The 25,741-nt window shown below is 42.6% G+C and overlaps 1 protein-coding gene across 1 annotated transcript in view; it reads left to right on the forward strand.

The window, feature by feature from the left end:
• LOC133489090 (corticotropin-releasing factor receptor 2) overlaps window positions 1-25,741 on the forward strand; it is a 32,918-nt gene continuing 7,177 nt past the window's right edge. Inside the window, exons 1-8 of the mRNA XM_061797812.1 lie at window positions 1-219; window positions 326-445; window positions 18,819-18,904; window positions 20,515-20,621; window positions 21,897-22,014; window positions 22,660-22,813; window positions 25,140-25,200; window positions 25,504-25,576. Coding sequence (XP_061653796.1) covers window positions 96-219; window positions 326-445; window positions 18,819-18,904; window positions 20,515-20,621; window positions 21,897-22,014; window positions 22,660-22,813; window positions 25,140-25,200; window positions 25,504-25,576 — 843 coding nt within the window. The 5' untranslated portion in view covers window positions 1-95. The remainder of the gene's footprint in view (window positions 220-325; window positions 446-18,818; window positions 18,905-20,514; window positions 20,622-21,896; window positions 22,015-22,659; window positions 22,814-25,139; window positions 25,201-25,503; window positions 25,577-25,741) is intronic.

Here is a 25,741-nt window from a genome sequence, read left to right on the forward strand (position 1 = left end):
AATTATTAAACTGCCGCTCGCCGCACACGAGCTGGCGCACTGGCTCGGCTCGGCTCGGCTCGGCTCAGTGCGCGCGCGCCCCTCTATCCGTCCGCATGCACGGGACCATGGATGCGACCCTCAACCGGATCATCTGGGCGGACTTCGATTGCACTTTGCTGGACGCGTCGCAAGACACGTCGTGGGACAACGCTTCACTGTCACAATTGAACGCTGATGGTAAGAAGGAACGCTCCAGTGCTGAGAGGTGAGGAAATGACAACTCAAATGGAAGCTGTGAATGATTCTTTTGTTGTTGTTGTTGTTTTCTTTAAAACCCTGCAAGGTTTCTACTGTAGCGCCACCACTGATGAGATTGGCACCTGCTGGCCACAGAGCAACACCGGGAGGATTGTGGAGAGACCCTGCCCCGAGTACATCAATGGAGTCAAGTACAACACCAACAGTAAGATGTTTTTATTCTCATGGGAGGGGGAAAAAAAGTTGCAGATTTTTATTTTGATTTTTTTTTTTGGGTGAGAGGCTGGTGCATGATTGTTTTGTTTGATGCAAAGCATATGTGACAAGGGGTGACAATTGTTATATCACCTCCTGTCAGTGAAAAAGGACGAGCCACACTTGAGCATGTGTAATGCTGACAAGATAAGCCACTTAAAGCGAAATGGCAACTCTTGGTTTCTGAGAGGCAAGCTTGAGTTTTGACTCATGTGTCAGGGGAATTAAGGTGCTGCATCCCGGACAAAAGACGCACACGCACAAAAAAAAAAAAAAAAGGAAAATATCACCGTGAATAATATCTGCTCTCGTGGCACCCCGGGGAAGAAGCTTGCATAAAACTAGCGTGCATTTTGTCTTCATCCATCCATCTTCTGTACCTGCGTTATTCTCACAAGGGTCGTGTGCGTGCTGGAGCCTATCCCAGCAATCTTCGGGCAAGAGGCGGGGTACACCCTGAACCGGTCGCCAGCCAATCGCAGGGCACATAGAAACAAACAACCATTCTCACTCACATTCACACCTACGGGCAATTTAGAATCTTCATTCAACCTACTACGCATGTTTTTGGGATGTGGGAGGAAACCGGCGTACCCGGAGAAAACCCACGCAGGCACGGGAAGAACATGCAAACTCCACACAGGCGGGGCCGGGATTTGAATCCCCGGTCCTCAGAACTGTGAGGCAGATGTGCTAACCAGTCGACCACCTTGCCGCTCGCATTTTGTCTTGTTTGAACAAAAATTGTGAGTTTATTGCCTAAAATGAATGCATAATATGGGTCAAAAGTGGGGCAAATGTGCATAAAACCACAGAAAATATGATTTTGTTCCCCTGTTTTTTCCTTGGCATTTCAGTTCATCTGGATAGTATTCTCAGCGCTTCACTTTTTCCACATTTTTGTTATGTTAAAGCAGTACTGTTTTGCAATATTCAAATCCATTTTGGATGTGATTCCTCAAGTATTTTATTTTGCAAAAATCATTGGTACTATGGCTATGACTATAGACTTCTGATTTTAAAACTAGTTCTTCATCAATATACAGTGTATACAGTATATGTAATTATATGAGGTGATAATTCCTTTGTATGGGTTCCAAGTCATAACAGCCCCCTGAGTCATAACTGCAATGTGACCCGTTACAAAAATGAGTTTGACACCCGCAACCCGACCATTTTTTTTTTCTGGGCTTGGGCCCTTTTGTGTTAGAATTTTGGCCGAAACTTGCAGTATGTACCACTACTCCACCAGTGCAAAGTGTGTGTTGTAAATCATTTCCGTGTGCACTGTATTTCCTTTCCCAAGGGGATCGTGAATAAGGCGAATGAAAAAATGGTCAAGGCAATCATCAACTGAAAATTGAATTTCTTGCTGAAAGTGGTACAATACATTTTATTGCGTCGCTGTACTACAGGGCCAATGCGGCGTGCATCTTTGGCTAATGTTGTTATTGTTGTTCATCTTCTTCTTCTTAACCTCCTCCTCCTCCTTCATTTATACATGCCTTTTTTTGTGCACTAAAGGACACAGTACAAAGCATAAAAACAAAAAAAAATAGAACAAATACGCATTAAAAGTCAATTAAAGTGATCAGTAAGCACAAATGGAGTCAAGATATTGTTAGTACAGGGCTTCCTCGGTTTACGCCAATAGTCACATATGCGGTTTCCAGGTTACAAATAGCCGACAATGAACTAGTTTGCGTAGCGACGTAAGAATACTCGGGGTGTAGAGCTGGTCCACTGTGCCACGGCCTGGACGAAGACCACACTGCTCCTCCTGAATCTGAGATTCACATGGCACAAGAAGGCTCGCAGCGCGCTGATACTGAACTGATATAGTTCCTCTTTTCATCGGCTTGTTTTAGATGTAGGGCCTACGTGGCTGTTGTAGGAACAGAATGACATCATTAACTGAGGACCCCCTGTAAAGCACAATTAAACCAATAACTGACGGATCTCTTTTTTTTGGGGGGGGGGGGGCGGCAGGAGGGGGTCCATAGACCCCACTGAGATACAAAAGATCAGTTTTACACCCAGACTTCACTGTATTCTACTATTTTCTGCTTGTAAATTGCAGCTTCAAGTCTTCCATTCTTTCTTTGTAGCGTCAGATCCAACTGTGATCAACACAGTATGCACAAATGCACACACACACACACACAAACACATCGGAGAGCAACATTTTTCTTTGCAAAACAGTCATCCCAAACACAAGTCCTGTGATGCATGAGGACCGAGGTACCAAGGACAACGATTCAAACCTTTCCCGAAGTGGCCGTTTCCTAGCGCACAGCTGTTATCGCCATAATAGGGTCCGGTGCAATGTCATTACCCTCGCCAAACACTTAGAGTGTCTGCTTATCTTGCTGCTGATACACCCACTCACTGCTTTGCTGGTGCTTCTGTTTGATGGGCATACCTGCTGTATTGACCCTGCTCCCTGTGCATAAAGTGCTGCCACTTGCACATGTATACAAAAAAAAAAAATAATAAAAAATTAGTCCTTGTGGATTTATAAAATGTCTGCCAGTCATTGTATTGAAGCGATGCTATAGGGGTCCTCAGTTTATGACCGTCCCAATAGACGACGTTTCAAGGCTCTGAGTGGTGCACCATGAAGTAGTTTGTGGAGCGTCGGAAGAGTATGTTGTCAGCCAGAGCCGCGTTGCGGGTGAGTCGTCCGGCGGGTCGCCCGTCGGGTCTTCTGGCAAGGGCGCCTCAGCGGAAGGCTCTTAGCTCGGTAAAAATGGCTTTGCTAAGATAATAATAATAACTTTATTTATATATAATTCAGCACAATTTGTAGTTCAATAGCTTAATGCGGTTGCAAACAACTTGTCATTTTTAACTTATTCACTCCCAGCCCTTTTCAGAGCAGATTTTCCCATGTTGCCAAGACGGTCAGGACCCGTCCCAACCCACCCGAAGGCGGAGGGAGGCTACGCTATCGTCCACCGGGGTAAACCCCAATGTACAGTCGTAAGTATGTCCACACCTGTTCGGTGCCTCTCACCGTGGGCAATTAATGAGTGGAAAAGAGTCCAACTCCTCTCAAGAGGACTGGTACCGGAGCCCAAGCTGTGTGTTGAGGTGAGCCCAACTAGATCTAGTCGGAACTTCTCAACCTTGCACACCAGCTCAGACTCAGGCGCTCGCCTTCGAGCCCCACCACCAGGCCTGGCTCCAGGGGGGCCCCCGGTGACCCGCGTCCGGTCAAGGGAAGCTGAGGTCCATTTATGTTCATCATCATAAGGGGTCATTTGAGCCATGCTTTGTCTGGTTCCTCACCTAGGAACCCGTTTGCCATGGGTGACCCTACCAGGGACGTAAAGCCCCAGACAACTTAGCTACTAGGATCATGGGGACGCACATAGCCCTCCACCACGAAAAGGTGACGGCTCAGGGAGGGGTCAAAGGCTTGCTTGATGGCAAACCATAGCTACGTCACGGGAAGTCACATTTAAGGATGTTTGTAATGCAAGCAAAATTATGAAACAAAATGAAAGCACTCAGAGATTGAACATGCCCTCTCAGGTAAGGGGATGTGAATTCCCTTCCATGTCTTGGAGCCTATATAAATATTCATGTGCATGCAGAGTGGTGTAAGAGGTGTATGCATTTTTAAAGCTTCCTGTGTCTCTCTTTGTGTATTTATAGATCTTTAAGTCGGCATGAAATGGGCAAGACGGGGACCGTGCCATTTTGAAAACATTCATTTTTGCTGCCGTGTGATCTTGTGTCTGTCGAGCCTCGGGCGAGACAAAGTGCTGTTTGTCAGCTTTGCAAAGTCGAGCCGTATCTCGGTCACTTTTTTTTTTCTCCACTCGGCAGCAGAGTCATGGCTAATTATTGGCAGAATTACATTGCCTCTCCTGGACACCTCAGTGTCGTACTGCTCATTTCATTGTCACGCCGAGGGCCTCTGTGGTCAGCGCCACAAAGAGTCAGGATTGCTATTGATTCCCTTATCTGGATTAATAAAATCTGAGTCATGTCAGCGTAGCAGCGTGCGAAGGGCTGCTGCGTGTAACTTTATACTACGTTTGACGTGAGCGATGAGCATCGTGTGGCTTGTATACAACTGAAATAAAGCGATGACTTTGTCAGCCCTTGATTTGTCTCTTTCGGATGTGCGCTACTAATCCGTACCATGTCCCCTAAAAAGGGGCAAATCAAGTTTAGGGGGTGGGGTTGGTGTTAGGGTAGGGCAGAGGTAGGTTGGGGTCAGGGTATGGGTATCGGTAGGGTTAGGTTCGGGTTTGGCCTGGGCTTAGGGTTGGTGTTACAGTTGTGGTTATCGTAACGATTAGTGTTCAGTTAGGGTTAAGTGTCTTATTGGCGAAGCATTCATTTATGAACCCAACACATTTTTGGAATAATATCAAACAAGTCGACTCAAACGTAGTATCATCTCTAATGCTGCGCAAGGAACTCGTTCACAACTTAGGACTCCACGCTATATTTTACTGGGATACTTTGTACACGTTTAGGTGATGCTGTATTATTAGCGGCAACTTTCAAATCAGCAGTTATCTCTTTGTTTGGTTGTGTGAACAATAGCGTCTATGAAGTAAGGTGTAATGGTAAGCCAAAAATGCTAGTTCGGTATGTACCATGTGTGTATACAATAAAATAAAAATTCAACCGTCCAATTTTTCATAATACACGACAGTTTTGACTGTTTTGTTTTTACAAAGTGCAAAACAAAATGTTTGTCTTCATCTTTGGAAATGGGGGGAACGATATAACTTTTTAATTGGATGACATTTAAAACAAACCAGTATGGATATAAGCAAAGAATATGCATTTTGTTAGCTATCAGCCTCCAATGGTAAAGCCATACATACTTAACCTGTATTTTCTTAAAAAGCTGTCAATCGCCCCGAGCGGCGATGTCGACCGCTACATTAGCCTATCAGGCTATCTAGCAATTCGTGGACTGGCTTGCTGTACAGTGGTTTACCTGCAGATTCTGTTTAGATGTCAATGTACCAAATAAGACGTACACACACAGCATCATTGCTATTATTAAAACTCGACTGTTTTTCTTCCTCTGTAGGTGTCAGTGCTCTAGATGGGCTTCAAACACTGTTTTATTCCCCTTTTCCCCCCCAAAAGCCAGAAAAGCTGCAACAGCAGGAGTGTAACCGGCTTGTTGCTTTTAAAGCTTCTTTATAGAGCTTTTGCCTGCAGGTAAACCGGTTGCTGTTGTACTCCATTTTTAATGCAATTCTCTGAAGAAGCGCCCTGGCACATTTCTACACGCGGCAGTCAGTGGGAAATGAGTGGAGATCTCTAGATGCAATGTGGCAATATGGTAAGCAATAAAGGCGAATTGACCAACATTTTGGGGAGAAAAAAGGCGAAAAGTTCAATAGATCCTTGTGACTTCTACTTGTGGGTGCATACCCAGGAGTATGAAGGTGCACATAAAGACTTTTTCACTTGTGGAGGCAGCACTTCATACAGTACAGCGTGTGTAAGTGGCACGTCATCAAATACCAATACTGCTTCTGTTTCCGTTTCCAAATGAGCATTGTTGTTACTGAATTGTTTTGTAAGCATAGCCAGACATGCTAATATACATACAGTAACTATGCAGTTGTAATTTGAATAACTACTTTTTGTGTAATTATTATTTGTCCTGTAAATTATAATTCACTCGAAAAGCCATAACAAGATTTCTAACAACCAATCCGGGACCATTTGGAAGTCGTAATTGAAAGCAGTGTTTTCCCCAACCTTTATTTCGAAATCTGGGCCTATTTAGTTGAAGACCGAGCAACACAGCAATGGAAAACAAATGCATTTAGTGAGCTACCGTGTAACTGTTACAGATGTTGGGAATGCTAATGTTGTGTCGCTACATCCTAAAATCTCAATAAATACATGCGTACATTATTTAATTTTGTAAGGCTGAAGAGCAGCGAGTGTCTGACATTTATAGAAAGTGACGGCATGCGCATGCGTCTTGCTCACGTGATATGCTCTCGTTATCCCGACATGCGATTCCATGTTTGGCTTATTGATTTCCCCTTATGGGCTTTTGACTTTCGCTCATGTCTCCCACCAACTGATTGCGGTACAAAGCATCTGACAGCAAATGCGTGGCTGGCTGGCGTTTATGTGCAGCGTAGGGGTGAAGATTGTATTACAGTAATTCCCCGCCATGAAGAGAATGCGGGCAGTTAAAGAGGCGCACATGAGTCATTAGCGTCTCTCCCAGAGACCATTATAGGCCCTTGTAATATGCAATCTTGAGAAATGTCTGATAAACGTCCTCAATAAAAAGCATGAATGGGGACAGAATGGCGGCCACCTTATTAAATGACGCTTGGCAAAAATTAAATATGCATCTCATGGAGCGGCAACGGTTGGATGCGCTTTCCTATTGTCCTCAGCTTCCTTGCGTGTCCTTCCAGGCGACTGACTCCTGACTTTTCAACTTTTTTTTTTAAGTTTTCCCCAAATCTTAAACCTCAACACTGAGCAAGATTTCCTCACGTAGCAACTTACTCATTTCAAACCCATCCTTGTTTTAAATGGGGTACACACTTACCGATTAAAAAAAAAAAAATCAGAACCTATTTTAAAAATGTGAGCGACCCCACATACGACAAGGACAAATCACTTAACTGCTCTTATAAGGCCTGATTCCCTAAGATCCTAAATAGTGGGCGCTAAATTATGTCTTCACTGTAACGGATTGCGCAAGCTGTTGGTGGGTGTATTGTGTGTAATCTACTAAGGTTGCATTCTTTTACCAAGCTTTCAAATAGCGGACGCTAAATTGCGGGTTCACTCACCGTAACAGATTACATGCGCTGTTGGTAACAGGTATAAAAATGGTGGAGACCGCCATATTTAAAGGAAGGTTTTGCGCTTTAGGTGGCTCTGATGGTCCCCATGGAAGATTTTGGAGCACAAAGTGAAGTTTGAAGTGATGGAATTGGAAGTGTTAATGGAAGGTGAACAGAAAAAAAAAAAACATCTACTGCTCCAATAGTTTTGGGGAAGCCAGTAACCACATACAAGCCATCTTTTCTTTCATGTACCTCACCCCCTCAGTGCATGTGAATTGGATGCATCTGCCCATTCTCTGTGTAACATGGCTTTTTAAAGTTGGGACAGCACACCCGAAACACTACACGCTGGAAATGAACCTGATGCAAGGAAATGCAGTGTTGAAAGTGTTCTCAAAGCTGGTATCGCGTGACTCTTTCTTGTGACTGTCACCAAGTCAGCCCTCACATTATTCAGAAGCTTCAAAATTGTATTGCTGAATAGACGATATGTGCCGATAATTTTTCTTTATGGCATTTCAAAAAGGTTTACTCCAGTGTATTCCAGTTGCCTGTTTAAAGATGCAAAATGTGTCTCAGGTTTGATAAATCACGTGGACGTGTGCAAATTCATCTATTTTTATATACTCCTCCTAGAACGTGCAAAATGTACCGCGTGGCAGTTTTGCGTTTGGCAGACTCAATCCTGGGTTTGCTTTGTTAGGAGATCAGCTTCCACTTTTTTTGCACCCGTTTTTGCACTCACAAACCTTTAGTAAATTTTCATCGTAAATATAGAATGGGTTTAAGAGTTAATATTGTCGACCCGACCGTTTTCCGAACAGATCGGGGACGATCACTTAAAACAACCCACACCATAGTTAATCCCTCAGCCTAATCTTGTAAAGACATCAGATAATTGGTCTTTTTCTGGCTTGGATTGGAAGGGAGGGCAAATGCTCAGATTTGGCCTGATTGTATTTGTGTACACCGCTTACCTCAACGTCTTCAACCGTAACACACACATACCAGCCTCAACCTTTTTTTTTTTTTTTAAGCACATATGGCAGCTAACCAGCAGATAGCTAGCTGGCAAGAAGTTTACTTAACAGTCTGCGTCTTAGTGCTCCTTCTTGTTAGATAGCACAAACAAATGGACAAAGAAGAAATTGTTGGTAAATCAATGCCAGTCTTGTTATGCCAACAGGAATGGGGGTTGATCAGAGTAAATCTTTTGTCTCGTCTACTGAGTTGCTACATTTCGCCCAAAGTCCATATCGTACGATATTCGGGTCATTTGAGGTACCAGCATGTTTTCGTGATCTCGCTCACGATTCGATGAACCATCTCAGTACCAATAATAAATCCTGCCTTCCCTGTCGTTGCTTTTACTATCCTCTCTAACCTGCGCAGAAATCGCAATGTAGAATCCACCCGGCAACCAGCTCGGGTGGGGACACTGCCTCTTGAATTTGGGCCTGCATCCTAAACAACTAATCCTAGGCAAGTGGGGTGGGATTATCACAACATTGCTCTGCGTGTTTTCCGTTTCTGCAAAAGCTCAACCGATTTGCTGCCTGGGCTTCGGGGGTAAAGCTCACTGCCTGCATCGTCATGTGGGGAAAATAGATTTAGGACGACAGTTGGTTGCAAGCGGTGCTGTTCGAGGCTTATGACATGGAATGGTCACTTAAGTGAAAGTGACCTTTCCATATAAAAATACCAAGCGGTGTGGATTTGTTTTATTCTTGGGAACTTCAAACTAGATGCGGACAACTGTTATTATTCTGCGGGGGCGAAAAGTGAATACTGATTAGCAGTTAGAAGAAAAAAAAAACTGTTGAAAAACTGATCACAAGAACACTGATTACAACAAAAAAAAGTACAGATTTGACACCTGACAACTGTTTTGATTTCACATTGTGCATAGACACAAGGATGGCAGTTTGAAGTACCTTCAGTGGAAAGCTGTCCTCAAGAAACGGACTTTCTCATGATAGGCTTTCGACTACATTGAATAATATGATTCCTATTGAGCATATGACGCCTAATCTGGCAGTCTATGGATGGGCTCAAATGCAAGTAGAAGGAAGTACAAACCCACCAGAAGAAAACCAGTAAACGCGCTTAACATGTCTCAACGTGTTTAACTACAGGGAGTATTTCATTTACGACGTAACATGGACATGCAAGGCATCTGTAAGTATATTTATGTCACTTGCAATGATAAAAAAAATCCCACTCACTGGAGTGCGATCCTCTGCCAAGTTCAAGCAATCATAATTTGGATACGCACCAAATTGCCCGCATTCATAAATAGACACCTCCTGTTTATCCCTGGATCTTGTCATTAAGACTCATGATTAATTCAGTGGGAAATGAAGGAAAATGTGAGCAAAATGTCCTATCTCTGAAGGAGAAGGAAGACCGTTTTGTCCAAAATGTAATCAGATATGCCTTGGCCCGTCCACAGATTTCCCTGGAAATTGTTATTTGCGGAACCCTGCTCACAAACAAACAAATAGAACACAGATCGGGGCCAATAGAAGCGTCATCTGCGCACACGTGTGTGAGAAAAGTCTTTTTGCAGAGCGCTTCAGCTGCTGTCTCGGCTCGTCTCAAAAGGCCGAGTGAAGAGCCGATGCTCCAACGCGGCCTGGGTGGCCTGTGAGTGCTGACAGGTTCGGGTCATCAGAGTCTTAACGCTTTATGATGTGAACTTCAGTTCGTAGGGAGGAGTTTTGCTCAACCACCGACTTGGGATTTTTAGTATGTGATCGTGGTCTTCTGGACTCTAGTAATATTGGTGCGGAAAGGCCCCATTTGAAATTGTTTTATTCTAAGGTCAATTGAAAAAAACATTGTCATGGCTTTCCCATATTTTGCAGACGAAAATTGGCTTGGTAGCAGAATTTTTAAAAATAATTAACCCCCCCAAAACTAGTTTCTCTATATGAATATTGGAAGGCAAGTCTGTCATGATTCATGGTAAGGTAGTGGTTAGCACATCTGGCTCACAGATTATGACGTGTCAATATGTGCCCTGCAATTGGCTGGCGTCCAGTCCGGGGTGTACCTCTCTTCTCGCACAAAATGATCTGCCGAGGCTCTAGCTCACCTGCGAACCTAATGAGGAAAAGGGCTAGAGAAAAATAAATGGATGGATGGTTGCCTATCGTGACATTGTGAAAGTCTAAAGAAACCATGCGCTAAAATACAATCAAGGTCTACGCTACCGAATTTGAATACCGTGCAGTAGATAGCGACGCTCAATTGCTGACAATTTTTGTTTTCGTCCTTACGCGTGGATGGAGTTTGGCAGCCAAGTTTGTTGATTTGCCACAAAACACCAAAAACGCTTAATAACTTTGCTCAACAAGGTCAGAGCCGAACCAATAACGTCGCTCCAGAGAGGGAGGAGTTTATTCTGCGCGTAACACGTAAAAAGCAATACAGCGATTTCAGCCATGGCCCTCATTCACACCTTCAAAGGAAAAAACAGCAAAATTGACAAAAATTGAGCGACCAAAACGTCTGTGAGCTGTGTATACAAGAAGCGCACTTTGACCTCTGTAGAAGATAGTTTGACTATTCAGCGTCTCTCTTTCATGTTAGCGTGCTAAGCGCAGGAGCAGTCGAGCAACTCTCCTCGGGAGTCTCAACAAGGCCTGAGGAGAACGGCGCAAAAAGTGAAGAAGTGACATCACGACAATGTCAAAAGTCACAACAATGAAAATGAATGAGATGAAATTAACTAAATAAAAGCTCCCCATAAAAATAGTACACATAAAAGCAAATGCATGCATTGAAATCAACCACAAACTATAAATACGAGATTGTTGGTGAAAGTAAAAAACAACTGAGTGATCGGGTACGCACATCCACATTTGAATAATGTGATACGATAGTCTATGTGTGAGGGTGTAGCCTTTGTGTGTGTGTGTGTGTGTGTCTTCACCTGTTCTCCGACGTGTGTAACACTCTGGCCTTGCTCCAGTTCCCGCTGCCTAAGCGAATCACTTCATCAAACTGCAACACTGTGGCCTAGTTCAGTCTGTGCCCGGCGCGCTCAATTAGATTTTCACCCGGCTTTCGTCGCCTCACATGAGCCGTTTTGGTTATGCAACTTTAATGCAGCAAACCTTTTCATCGTGCGGCTACCTGCGATTTGAACACTCGCTCGTGCAAGGGGGAGTGTGGGGAGGGGGTAGTCGCGCAAATGCGGCGAGCCCCAGCTGGCCGCATCCGGGGTGGCCTGTTCGGTTTGGGCTTTCGTCTATTAAGCCCGCGAGTGACATCCTGAATTCAAATAACACTGAGGTGTTGTGACGCTGGTAGGGAGGTGATAAACAAACGCAACAAATCAGGTACAAGTGAAACTGAGGACAGAACGTGAGTGAAGGAGCAATGGCATGGTTGGGATCAGGTAAACCTTGTGAAGGCTAACATTTCCATGGCGCGGTGTGATATCATACACATATCTAAGCTGGGCTGCTAAATCGATTAATAATTAAAAATGCATTATGGCACAGTGTGGTGTCGCTTGGTTGGTTTGTCAGATGACCCGAATATCGTACGATATGGGCTTTGGCCGAAATGTAGCAACTCAGTAGACTAGACAAAAGATTAACTCTGATCAACCCCCATTCCTGTTGGAGTCCAACTTTTGTCATAATCTCCAAAAGTCCTTCGATTGAATTAATTCCACGTTAATGTGGAAGAATCTGTCCGTGTCAAGTTAGCAACAGACGGTTTCACAAGTGTACTAAAGTGCACCATCGTGACCACGGTGAATGGATGGTTTGGGTAGAATACTGTGCGACTGTCATGGCCTCTGTTTTTGGTTCGATTCTATTTAGTTTTGTCTGGTTTTCCTGTGTCCCGTGTTCATGTCTTGTCTTGCTCGTTAGGTTTTCGTGTCCACACCTGTTCTCGTTAGCCATCCATCCATCCATTTACTGAGCCGCTTCTCCTCACTAGGGTCGCGGGCGTGCTGGAGCCTATCCCAGCTGTCATCGGGCAGGAGGCGGGGTACACCCTGAACTGGTTGCCAGCCAATCACAGGTTCTCGTTAGCCCTGGCTACCAATCAGCTCCCTCCAGCCACTCGTGTCTTGTCCATGTGTGCCTTGTTGTCTCGTCAGTCAGCTTGTATTGCTTTCTTGCAGTCTGTGTCTGTCCATTGATGATGTCGCTAGCTGTGTTAAACTAGTCACGTTACATTTCCTTCTCTGGTGAGTTTATTCTTTGTTACTTTGAACCTTGTTTTTCTGTACTTTGACGATTTAGTGTTTTGATTCTATGACCTACCTTGTTTGCCTTTTTTCATTTTTTGAAATTGAAAAGCGTTTTGAGACTCCTGCCTTGCTTCCCTGTGTTTGGGTCATCCACATTTTCGCCAACTCTACCATGCAAACCAGTGTTTGTGACGGGAACAATTTACAATGGAATTCCAATAAAACATACACCATACTGAACAGAACCAAATGTTTCAGTGCAAAACCAATTTATAATTCCATTCCCCTGTTATACATAAAGTATAACTTTATAAAGTATAAAGTAAGACTTGAAAGTAACCCCACTTCACTAATCCCTCTTCCCCCTTCGAGTCTCTGACCAAAGGTACGCCCCTCACTGACGTTTACAAGCGTAATTCTCAAACATAGCCATTCATAATGGTTATGCGATTTTGAAAAGTGCCGAGTCGGCATAAATCGTCACAGAGAACACACATCGAACATTAACAAAATAGTAGCGCTAGCAACACTAAGCTAGCATTATCACTTTAAACAAGCCAACGTTAGCCATGGCTGTTATGTTGGTAGCATGACTTCTCCATAATGGAGTGTTACTATAACACTGTTATGAGTTTGAAGTTTTATTTTATGGAATATACAACCAATTAAAACATTTATAAAGGAGTGATAAACTAACCTGTCCAGCAGAAACGCCTTGCTTTTTGAATCCCCTCAGCTGCCCGAGGTCCTTTCGCTCTGCTTCTGTTTGATAGTCTTATGCCCAGTTTTGAGCAAACGAGGGATAAGCATTGTTTTTATTTTACAGAGGTGGATATCCCGCCAAAGGTTTAGCAAAGCTCCCGAAGCCCCAGTTAACAATGCAGAGAAAGGCCACTATGATTGTGCGTGCAAGTGCAAATTAGAGGCACAAGATGGGGTCAGAGAGGGCTATTTTTTTCCCCCACATCATTTTAATCATATACTACTGCCGGGTCATATGGACAGGTTTAACAAATATGACAAAATGTAATTAATTTTTAAACCCCTTTAATTTACTACAAAAATATCCATTAAAAAAAAAAATATTTCCAAGAAGTACACATTTCCCGAAGAATATCAAACAGACTATCCGGCATTTACCCCGCTTATCAAAACTTAGTTAAAGGAGCTTCCTTATTTTTGAGTCGCATTCTCAGAATAAATGTTGACTGTGCACATGGGATGACGAATAAACTGACGTGACATACGCCATTAAAACATAATCCTATCATTTCATTGTCCCCAGTTGCACATGAAACACAGATTGCATAAAGCGTTCCTAAGAAAGGGCACATGAGACTCCTGATTTTGCGTGCTTCACAAATTTACACCATCCAGTGTCAGCTCTTGACGTTTTAGAATGAAAATGAAGAATTTCAAAGAGAATTTAACCTTATTCTACCCAAATTGAGCCAACTGTGCCCTCGTCGATGTGTGTCCCCCCCCCCCCCCCCCCCCCCCCCAGCTGCAGTTGAGAAAATAAACACTCCTTCTCAACAGGAAACTGAGCATCACTATCATTATTTTGAATTACAGCTCTGATATTGAACCTTAATAGAGAGCGCAAAGCAACCTATTTTTAAATTAATTTTATATATATATATATATTTGTTTTAATTTGTATTTATCCAGCTGTCTTGTCATCGAAAGTACAGCTTCAGAATATATAGAAAAATAAATCAATAATCATAATTTTGAAGGTATGCTTACGTGCGCTGCAAATCCTTTTTTTGCGTTCACATGCTTTCGATTTGGTTTAGTCAGTGCGACAGCAACCTTGAGTCACACGCACCTCCTGTGACTGTCAATTGAGAAGGCGGTTGGCCGTAGAACTGCTGCATCACCCAGCAAAGAAGAGAAGACACATTCTGAGCACTGACACGGACCACGCAACATCAAGCGGCACCACAACACAAACGGCTGAAAGTGAGAGTTTTGGATGATTTCGCTTTTGTATTAGACTCAGGCTGCATTCGACTGTTGTAGTCCTTGTCAAACTCTGTGCATTATGCATTCATTTTCTACACCGCTTATCCTGAGTAGGGTCACGGGTGAGCTGGAGCTGGATGCAAAAAACTTTGGGAAGGAAACTAGGTACACCCTGGACTGGTTTGCCAGCCAGTCACAGAGCACATAGTGTGCAGAGCACTGTGCTCCCATGTCATGCTTTGGTACAAATTCCCCAAGGATCTAGAATAATATCACACTTTTCACACCATGTCTTGCATTTTTACTTGTGGAAGCAGCAGTTTATACTGTGTGTATGTGGGAAACCCAAATACCCCTTTTTCCCATTCATCGCTACATTGACAACGTCACCGAGCAATCAGGTAAGTGGCGCTTATGTGAAGCTAACACTGTTAGCTAACGCTAATCTACGGGACTGTTTACCACATTACCAAAATTCCCACGTTTTGCACATTTTGCACAAATAGAAAATTATAAAAATATTGACCTATTCAAACCATTCCAACTTTAAGTGGGATAGTCTGCATTACAACAATTAAAATTCCAAAGCATTCTAATTCAGTGTCACCTTTTCAGCATTCACACGCTATTTCTATAGAAATTCCATTCTGTGCTCTAACAACCGCAATGTCCACTGTCTAATGGGTAAATATTGTTTTGTCACTTTTATAACATCAGATAAGTGAATGTAATCATCTCTTGTAATTATTGTCTTGTTTTCACACTAGAAACTGAATTTCCTTCCTGATTTCTCAGAATAAATAATTGGATGGATAGCAAGGTGTGTTAGCTTGAGTGTGTGCGTCCTGCAGAGGTGCGAAAGGGCGCAGGCGGTGCGAGATGTTGGCAGCCAGCGAAAGAGCTGGCGATGGCGCTTTGTGTCGATGCCAGTGTAGGAAGTATCCCCGTGCTGTACGACATGACTTGTGAAAAGTGGCGCCAAAAAGATAATAGCTTGAGTACTCCTTTATCATGCGTAGTGTGCAGATGGTTAGAAATGCATTTTCCTTGCACCAGTGCCAGGGAATTAGCCGTGCGTCAGTGGAAGAGCCCCCCTCTGTTTCAGCACCATCTCTGCTTGCTTTCACAAACGTGGTGTGATAGTCGCCTGCAGAAGCCCACAACTCCAGGAAGTGAGGCATGCCGCTAAAATTAGCTCCCGACGACTTCAAGGCTCACTTTTGTGTGTTTTCATGTCAAGTCAGCTGCGTGTAGCAAGGGAATGTGCATTTAAACGCTGACCGGTTAGGGGGGAATCTTCAGAATATTTCAGACCGACTGGTGAATTTGGAAGTAATGCCAGTCTGCTGCTGGCACCGTTAACACTGACTTGATAGCAGTCGTCACGTCGGGAAATGTTCGTTGTTGTTCCGTGTCAGCGGGTTAGGTCAATCACTTTGATGCGGGAAGTCGGACAGTTCCGACTTTCAACTCGAAAAACTGGAGCGACGTCAACAGTGGTCTGACGTGACTCATTAGTGGCCTGTGTCAAAGGTGCCTCAAGCTCAAGCCACACATCTAGTCTGTAAACAAACACAATCCAGCTTAGCTTCTGGCTAGCTGACGCCATAGCTAGTGACATGCTTTTGGCAGAACATCAAATTTGTTCACTCATTTGAAAAGGTGTCACACAATTGTATGTAAACCTAACCATTACCCTAAAACAGGGCTCCGCAGTTGGGTGGGCCGCGCCACTGTGGGTGTGTTTAGAGCCGACTTAAGTCGCTGCCAATCAAAGCGGCTCCTCTCATTCCCTTTTAAATGTGCTGTAACGACAGTCTCAACGAGATATCTGCGCGTAAGAGGACGATGCGTAATCGCGTCGATCCGTGCACGAGTGGAGTTCTCGAACCCCGGAAACTGTCTGCCTGTGCCCTGATCAAATTCATCAAAATTGTGAACGGGGTGAGGTTCGCCGGGATGGTGAGGTTAGCGCCTTAATACCTGTCGGTCAGACCGTGCTGCCTTTTATTCCAGGATAATTAATTTTCAACTTTCTTCTGCCTAAAAAAAAAAATTATAATCTTTGAATGTCTGTCCCTGATTTAAAAAAAAAATAAAAAAAAATAAAAAATCAGGTTGTGGGACGTCAAAACAAAAAAGCTATAATTAAATTAAATGTGCAGAATCAACTTTATATGAACTACCAAGTCAAATGGAGTGGAATGGACAGCTACAGAAAAAAAACAAAAACAAAAAAAACCCTAATTAAATGATGAGTATCTTGACCGAGAGGTGAAATTAAAGTGCTGGGCCCCACTTGAATAGATGGAAATAACCTCCACACGCTTTTATCCATTCTGGAGCCAAGAAGACACGGATGGGCTGGTAGCATCGCGTGTACAGAATTTCGAACCCCACAGCAAGATACAGCTAATGTGTCTATATTAAATAGTAGTATATTTCATATCATAGCTTCCTAAAGAATACAATAGAGCATTTATTTATTTAAAACAGTCAGACACTTGCTGTTTTAGTTAACATTTAACTAAATAAATGCCACAATAATTGTTTGTTGAAACCTTCATTTTAAAATATGCATTTAACAGTGAAAGCAAATTAGAATGATTGTAAATAATTAACATAGCTTCATGGCTAAAATTGTATTTATTTTTTTATTCATCTTTTGTAGTCTACATTTTTCCCCATGGCTGTTTTATTTCAATGGACAACGTGCACAGCAATGCGTTAGGCAAGTCAATCATTTGACGGCATCTGACTGAAGAAATAACTTCTGTTTTTCAACGTGTGATAACCTGAATATTCACAAGTACTTTTCGAGGTTAGAATTGCATCAAAGGTTTTTAGTTTTCAAAGACGAGGAGCGCTCCTCCGGTCAAAACTGCCGTGTGCTGCCTGCCATGTTCAGTGATTCAAGTCAAAGGAGATGGAAAGTTAATCTTCTCAGACAACTTCACCATGACAACAAATGCAAGCGTCTGTGGCGGTCGAAGCGCCGTCTCCCTCTTGGCTCTGCCTCCCGCTGAGGCAGCCGCTCCTGTCGCAATGCTCCCGTCTCGACGATGGAGAAACTCTCGAGCTGTGAGAACGTTAAGCCCAATTTTGTTGTGTCTGCACAATCCAATGGTAATAAAGCCTTCCTATTCTATGCCTTGTCGGGCTTCATCTGCAGCGCTTTGTTCGAGCTGCGGTTGCTTTTAAAGTGCTCTATGAAAAAAGTTGAGTGGAGGGTGCAGTGTCTCAAGGGTTAAACCATGCAAGTCTTAATTACACACAGTGAAACTGCGAGTGGCTCATTAAAATCAGTGATGGATCACTGATTTCCGCTGTTATCCGCCGTTACTTGGATAACGGTGGCAATTATAGAGGTAATGCGTCGTTCACAGTAACGTTAAGTCACGGGTCTCAAACTCTCGGCCGGTGGGACAATTGAGGCCCGAGGGATGGTATTTTGTGGCCCCTTGCTTGACATCAAATTACGTCTTTTTCTCAGATGCGCCTTTTTGTCAAGTCGTTGTCGGGAATCGTTGCCCTGTGCGTTTTATATGCATTTTAGCACTTACTGGCTGCCCTAGCTCAGGCTTGTGACAGCTTCGAGTGGTGTTCCTTGACAAGTTAGACATTGCGAATTCCAAAAATTCAACGTCATTCTAAAGGGACATAATGGGAAAGGAAAATGTATCCTGTCACCCAGACCCAGTCATGACTTTCTCAATACCTGCCGAGAAGAGAGAGGTTGGCGATAACTATGGACAATTTCAGGAAAAAAACAATGGCTACAACATGTAATGTAGTGCACGGTGGCAATTGTTTTACCACCGTTTTGATGGTTTGCCATGAAAAGGAGATGCGAGGGCCCATTCCTCACAAGTCGGCGCTGTAATTTGTTTTTAGAATTGCATGGCTGGCCACATCAAATGCGCTCACATTGTCTATGTGCCCTGTTTTAAGAGATAAAGAGCCAACCGCCTTTGAGGAATTGCACACTAAAAAAAGAACTTCCACTGGGAGTTTATAGTAGGGTTTGAAAAGATAAGCAGTAACTCACGGGGAGGATTTGCATGTCTTACTGGTGAATAGGAAGTACAAAAACATTGCGGAATTGGGATTCCGTGGAAGAGTCGGGCAGATTGTCGTGCCAAACTTTGACCGTGACGGTGATCTTTACTGCCACTTACTTTCTCCAAACGGCGTCACCTTGTCACAAATGATGACTCACTTAAAGCGACTCAGCCGAGAGACATTCGGCCAGCTGAATGCAAATAGCAGCTAGAGGAAGCGTACATCTTGGAATCTTGCTTGTTTGCAATAATTACATTGTCATCTCTTTTCAGGAAGCGCATACAGGGAATGCATGGAAAACAGCACATGGGCGCTAAAGAGCAATTATTCAAACTGCGTGCCCATTTTAGACGAGAAGGTAAGTGTTTGGTTTTGCGATATTTTTGAAATGCCACACAAAAGGAACATGCATGTCTCTTTTGCGTTGCACAATTAAACACTTGAGACATTTTGTTTCCGGACGCCTGCGCCACATCTCCAAATGCAGTATCAGTGTCTGGATGAGTCGAAGCCTGCAGGCAAAGCGTAAGACCGACTGCAACATGCGGCCCATTTGCCTCTCGTCGCGTCTCCCGACTCAAGTGTATTTCTGGCACTTCCATTTTTCCTCAGACAAATTTAGACATCCTAAGACATTTGAAGTGTGTCAATGGCATTCACTTTCTCCCCTTACACAAAAAGAGCCACGATAACAAGCTCGGATGAATAGGCGGGTGCTGTATTTTTTTGGACGGTGGCAAAATAAAGCAAGGGGTGACAAGCACATAGCAGCTGACAGTCAACAGCTAGTGCGCACAACAAACTGACAGAGCAGTTTATTTCTTTACTCGGCGCTCCATGTCAAACGGCACGAACAAAATTGAACCAGTCACAAAAGATCAGAGTCAGAGTCTGTAGCAGCTCCGTCGTCATCCAGAAAAAAGGAACAAAAATAGGAAGTAGAAAGCTACCAAACTAACAGCGATAACGGCGCTAAACAACGGTTTGAACTCCACGAATTATCCATGCAAATTTCACCAACCAATAAGAGAACATCACCACATTACATTATTTTTGGCATAACTTCCATAATGTCCGTTAGTGTTGTCACGATACCAGAATTCTGACTTCAATAGTAGTATACTAAATGCAAAAAAAGTACCTCATTACCAGTACTGAAACGACACTGCGGTGAAAATCTAAAACATCAGTAAAAGCAGTGGAATAACCGGTAACAACTTCAAATTGGTTGTATTTGAAGTAATCCAAAATAATATGAAATGTTTAATTTTGAACGTTATATATATATATATATATATATATATAGAAACCGGTACCTGAAAATTGTTTTTGACAGCAAGGTACAGCGGTACTTTTTTAGTACCGGTACACCGTGCAACTGCGTCCATCGTGCCACGTTTGGCTCGACAGTCGGTCTAGAAGCTGAGCTGCTCTGTATTTGTTTGCGAAGTAGACGTGTGGTTAGAGTGCGAGGCACTTGCACGTCTTGTCCATTTGTCAATTTAAAAATGTTTTATTTGAGTTTATCATGCACAGCTATTTACATCTGTGCGAGGCCATTTCAAATAAGTTACCGTACCAAGTTGCGTTAACAAGTGCAACATACTGCCCAAAGCATATCGCAAGGCAAGTGTTTGTTTAGCGTAGCGTGTGGTTAAAGTGCGAGACAGTTACACATTCTGTGCCTTTGGGGATACACTTTTGTTTAACTTAAGGTTATTTCATTTTATTTGAGCTCAGTGAACAATACGCTAATATTTATGATCACATGATGCGGTTTCAAATGCGTTAACGAGCCGTGTGAGCAAGTTTGACACGCTGTCAGAAAGCCTAGCCAAGATGTCCGCTAGCCATGATGCTGAGCTGATCTGTTGATACGTAGCGAGAGCCTTTCAGTTCATTTCATAAAAAAAGAAATTGAGATCTATTGTCTAAATGTGTGTGTGTTGTTTGTATGTTGTCTTCCAGAGAATGTATCCCATGCATTACAAGATAGCGCTGATCATCAACTACCTGGGCCACTGCATTTCTGTGGGGGCGCTATTAGTGGCCTTCATCCTCTTCCTGTGCTTAAGGCGAGTGCAGAAATAGTGCGCAAACGTCTCCGTGTGCCATCTCGGAGAGGCAGACGTTCCGGAGTGTTCCTCTCATGTTTCCTCCGTTCCTCATCATTAGGTCGCTTATGTCAAACGAATGAGATCGCTGCAAGCCCTGCGCTGCATGCATATGTGCGTTTTGTAATGATTGTTTCCCCTCTCCTACTCTTCACTGTAGCCTTTGTAATTCTTTGCACGTCCTGTTTGAAACGCACACCTACACCTGTACCGATAGCAGCGGGCAGCTGACTGCGATTAAAGGCTGAAATAATCAATATTGTGTTGGGATATCAACAGATAGCAACTGCGCGTACTTGTGTGAAGTCCGCTTGGATGCGGGCCCAAAAAGCACCAAAGTCAACATCCAACCTCAAGTGTCTTTGATCAGCTTTTCTCAAAATATACACCATGATAAAGAAAGAAAACTGTGGCAGCCAAAAGCCCGGAAATGAAGCACGGAGAGCGACTCGTATTATAGCAGGATAGGGGCGAGGTGTTGCGCAACATCATGAAACGAGCGTGACGGCCGCGGTCTCGTTTCTTTATTGTCGCTTTGACATCAAAGAACGATTCCTGACAGTTGACAGAAGCAGCATGGTAATAATTACATTTCTTTGATTTGGGGGAACAATTAATCAATATAGGGTGGAAATGAAATAAATAAAATGATCACATAAAAAAACAAACTCTTAATTTAATGGATAAAAAACATAATTCAATGCTAACAGATGACGCTGAACAAGTTTATAAAAAAAAAAAAAAGAGATCGGAGAAGCTGTGGTGCTATACTTTAATAAACAATGGGAAGAGGGAACATTGTGACTGTCCTTTTCGGTTCTTCGTCCAACAAAATTGAACTCACCCTGAAATGTTCAAGTTCGGATGAGTGTTTGAGCACTTTTTTATTATATTATTTTTTATTTTTGTAATTTTTAAAAATATTTATTCATTTTTGTTATTTTTTAATTTTATTCCCCCCCCCCCCCCCCCCCCTCCCATTTTGATTACCGTTAAGGTAGAACAAATGTCCACAATATGAACAAAAGTACTTAGAAAGAGTTCCTAATCATTACATTAATCCATCAAGTTCCCAATGCGTAAAAGTTACGCTTGGATGAGTTTAGTCAGGAAGAAGTCCATCAAATTCCCAGGATAACATCTCGAAGGCCAACTTGATGTGTGTGTACCCCACTTCACTGTGTGTCCCGATAATGTTTGCCATCCACCCACCCATCCAACATCTCCCCTTCTCAGGAGCATCCGATGTTTGCGCAACATCATCCACTGGAACTTAATTACCACCTTCATCCTGAGAAACGTCATGTGGTTCCTGCTGCAGCTCATCGACCACAACATCCATGAGAGTAATGAGGTAAGCAGCACTCACTAGCTACTATCATATATCGCATTATGCATTGCGCATAGTATATTCTCAGCGGTAGAAAAATGTATAAGGTGTGTCTCGAAAACAGATAAAAATATAGAATGTTATTGTAATTTATTTATCTGTTCAATAGTTTTTGCGGAAGATGAGCCGGTGCGTTGTAATTATGCGACGGCAATTAACGGTGCTCCTGAGTAGTGTTTGCAAGCTATGTTTCATTTTACTGATGCGTCAACAAGGAGTGCGCGATAAATGCGGTAGACTGTATCGAAGACGGAGAACCATGCAAACCACTAAGTTAATACAAAATGTAAAGTAGCAGCATTCTGTTATCTTTGTTTTTTTGTTGTTGTTGTCGTTTTTATTTTGGGGGGGATCAGTTTAGCTTTGATAAGGAATATGTAACCCATTCATGATCATTTTCACACTTATCTCCAGTTACCTTGATGGGAACAATTTATACTATGATGACCAATTGCCCACCACTAGTGTAAACTGTACAGTCACTATATAAAAACACTTTTGTATTCATTAGGGAGTAGTGAATGAGGGAGTGATTCCAAACGTAGCCAGTATGTTTTCATCACTTTCCGGCTGACTCGCGTCTCCTGTGATGTCATCCGTGTGCGCCAGCCGTGGTGTCGCCTGATGACCACAGTCTACAACTACTTTGTGGTCACCAACTTCTTCTGGATGTTCGTGGAGGGCTGCTACCTGCACACGGCCATCGTGATGACCTACTCCACGGATAAGCTGCGCAAGTGGGTCTTCCTCTGCATCGGCTGGTGTAAGTGCATCACACACATAAAATTCCGTTACGCAAATCTTTGAATGATACTAAATGATTCCCGAGTGTCATGTTACCCATTCTATGAAAAACATAATTAATGACCTTTTGCTGTTCCTGTGAGGATCTGCTCGTTAGCAGATGGTGTTTACTCTGTCGCCATGGCGATTAAGACATTACTCTGGCAGCATCGCGCATTATTTCAACAAATAATTGCAAAGAAAATAATGCTCAGTTGTAATTGGATTTTATATATATATATATATATATATATATTACAATTCAAAACATTTCTACCATTTCACAAGTGTCTTTAGAACATGAAAATCAAAAAGGTATGTGCTGCTAACCAGAAGCTAACGCTAATCTGAACATCCAGCAAAACCCAGTACATCTCTGCTTACTGTACTTTTGGTTTTGACACGAAAGCAGCAGCCTAACTCGTCTTCTCATTGGCAGAGAAACTTTAACCCCACTGTTACATAACAGATCAGATTTACATCAAGTGAATATCAAGTAATTTATCAGTATTTTTAGCCACATGCTATTTACGTTAGCATCTGCCGGTAAACTACCGTAAATGTGCACCCATGTATAATGCGCACCCCCAAAGTCGACCTCAAAATTCTGGACCACCCTCCTACCTATGTGCAATCCATTTTTACAATGCATGATTTTGCTTCTACCTATATGATCAAAACATGAAGTATTATCTGTATTTTGTTAGTTTGTTTTCAAATAATTATTCTGAAATTAAGCACTTTTGTTATTGTGCATATGGTTCAACGCTTTAGAAAACTTTTCTTTTGCACTCCAAACCAGTATTTGACGCTCTAAAAATGTTTTAATGACCAAGCTGATTATTAAAGAAAAACATTGCGCCTACTTGAAGGAAGGTCGGCTCATTATTGGGAAAACCAGCTCAAAAGTATTCTTGCAATTTCTGTCACACATTCTTACCCGACTTTTTAATTTTTCACTAGAGAAATCCTCGAATAAATTCAAAAGTCAAGAAAAAAAACCATATATCCTCAAGGTATCGGTTGGCATTTTATTTACCTCACCACAGAGAGCACCATTCGTTTATTCGAGAGGCTCTGCAAAGATGCAATTAGTTTTTGTATGCAGTTGTATAATTTTTTGCCACAAATATTTAATTACAAAACATACAAAATCTTTACTTTATCATATGTATTACAATAAGTTATATAGAATATTCATTATATATACAATATGTGTAATTATTTCTATTCATTCAATTTAATACTAAATATTGTGGAACGATGGATGCCTGGTTAGCATCACGGTTCTAAGGTCGGGGGTTCAAATCTGGGCTCTGGCCCTCCTTTCTGGACTTTCCATGTTCTCCCCGTTCCTGCGTGGGTTTTCTCCGGCTTGTGTTGGTCTCATGGTCAAACACAGACACGCATATGATTGTAGGCAATCAGTCACAAACGAGCATGCTAAATATGGATGAAGCCAATGAATAGCAATGCTAGAGTTGTTTCGGGGGAAGATTTTTGCCCCTCTGCATGCTGGAGCTAATGTCCCAGATGGAGAATTTAGTACGTTTGTCACTCCTGATGATGCAAATTGAACCTAATGAGGATTTTTTTCCCATTTTAATATCCAAAGTCTGCACTTTTCTTTGATAATTCCAGTTTGTAGGGCAGCCAGATCAAAAAGGGAACACACGGAACATGCAGTACGTCGCACTTGATGAAGTTTTATACTGTGCCCGCAAGTTTCATATCAAACTTGTACAGGGGGGGCATCGCAATAAATTTAAATATTGTAGATAAGTTCATTAACCCACAGAAGCACGGGGGCGAGAACATGCAAACTTCACACACAGGAAGGCTGCAGCCAAGATTCAAACCGGAACCGCAGAACTGTGTGACAGACGTGCTAACCACTAGGTCACTATGCCGCTAACTCAAATGGTGCCGCAAATAGTGAAAATCGGTGGGTAATTGTATATTTTGTGTAATTGAGGTTTAGAATTGGTTAGAGATACTGCAAGTTGGCGGCAAAGCACTATTTTTGTCTGAATGAAACTCCTCAATGCTCTTCAACATAGTTCCTTGGCACCAAGATGCCAAACTGGTGTTTTCCAGCAAATAAGGGAGAATAGAAAAAAAACCTCTTCTAATGTTTGATGTGTTTCATGTTAAAATGTTACCTAAAACATTGCCTCTGTTGCTAAAATGGTTTATGATGGCCACATGCATTCTTATTATGTATTTAATAAAGATTTTTTTGGTATATATCAATCATTCAGTCATTAAACACCACACAAAAAGTTAAAATCTGCCTTCCTTTTCAGGTATTCCGTGTCCAATAATAATAGCCTGGAGCATCGGGAAGCTGTATTATGAAAATGAAAAGTAGGTGTTTGAATAACCGAAGACTTTTCATTAGTCTGGTAGCATAATGATCAAATTCAACAAACGAAAATAGTCCAGTTGCATCAATTCAACCTTTGCGGATTACCGTGGCCTGAATGCTTCAGAATGTACAAAGACCTTAAAGGAAAAAAAAAAACACCACACCAACAATTATTAGCAAGCGCCTCGGTGTTTTGTATTGATATTGTGCCAGTAAATGAAACATGACTTGGTCAATTATGCTACGAGGCTAACAATTGACATGTTTTGCCTTGACGTTCACCGTGCGTGTCCTCCCAACAGGTGCTGGTTCGGCAAGGACCCCGGGAAATACATCGACTACATTTACCAAGGGCCTGTCATTCTTGTGCTACTGGTCAGCATCACTGCAGGACTCTGTACTTGACCTTAAAATATATTCATTTCAGGGTTCTCTAACACGATTTGAATTGAAAGAAAACTGTTAAAGAAGAATTTTTCATCATCTTCCAAACTGCTGCTTGTTGTGAAGCACGCTAAGTTAAGTTTGTTAGTTAGCGTC

This window comes from Phyllopteryx taeniolatus, chromosome 14, assembly GCF_024500385.1.
Source record: "Phyllopteryx taeniolatus isolate TA_2022b chromosome 14, UOR_Ptae_1.2, whole genome shotgun sequence".
Classification (NCBI taxonomy): Eukaryota; Metazoa; Chordata; class Actinopteri; order Syngnathiformes; family Syngnathidae; genus Phyllopteryx; species Phyllopteryx taeniolatus.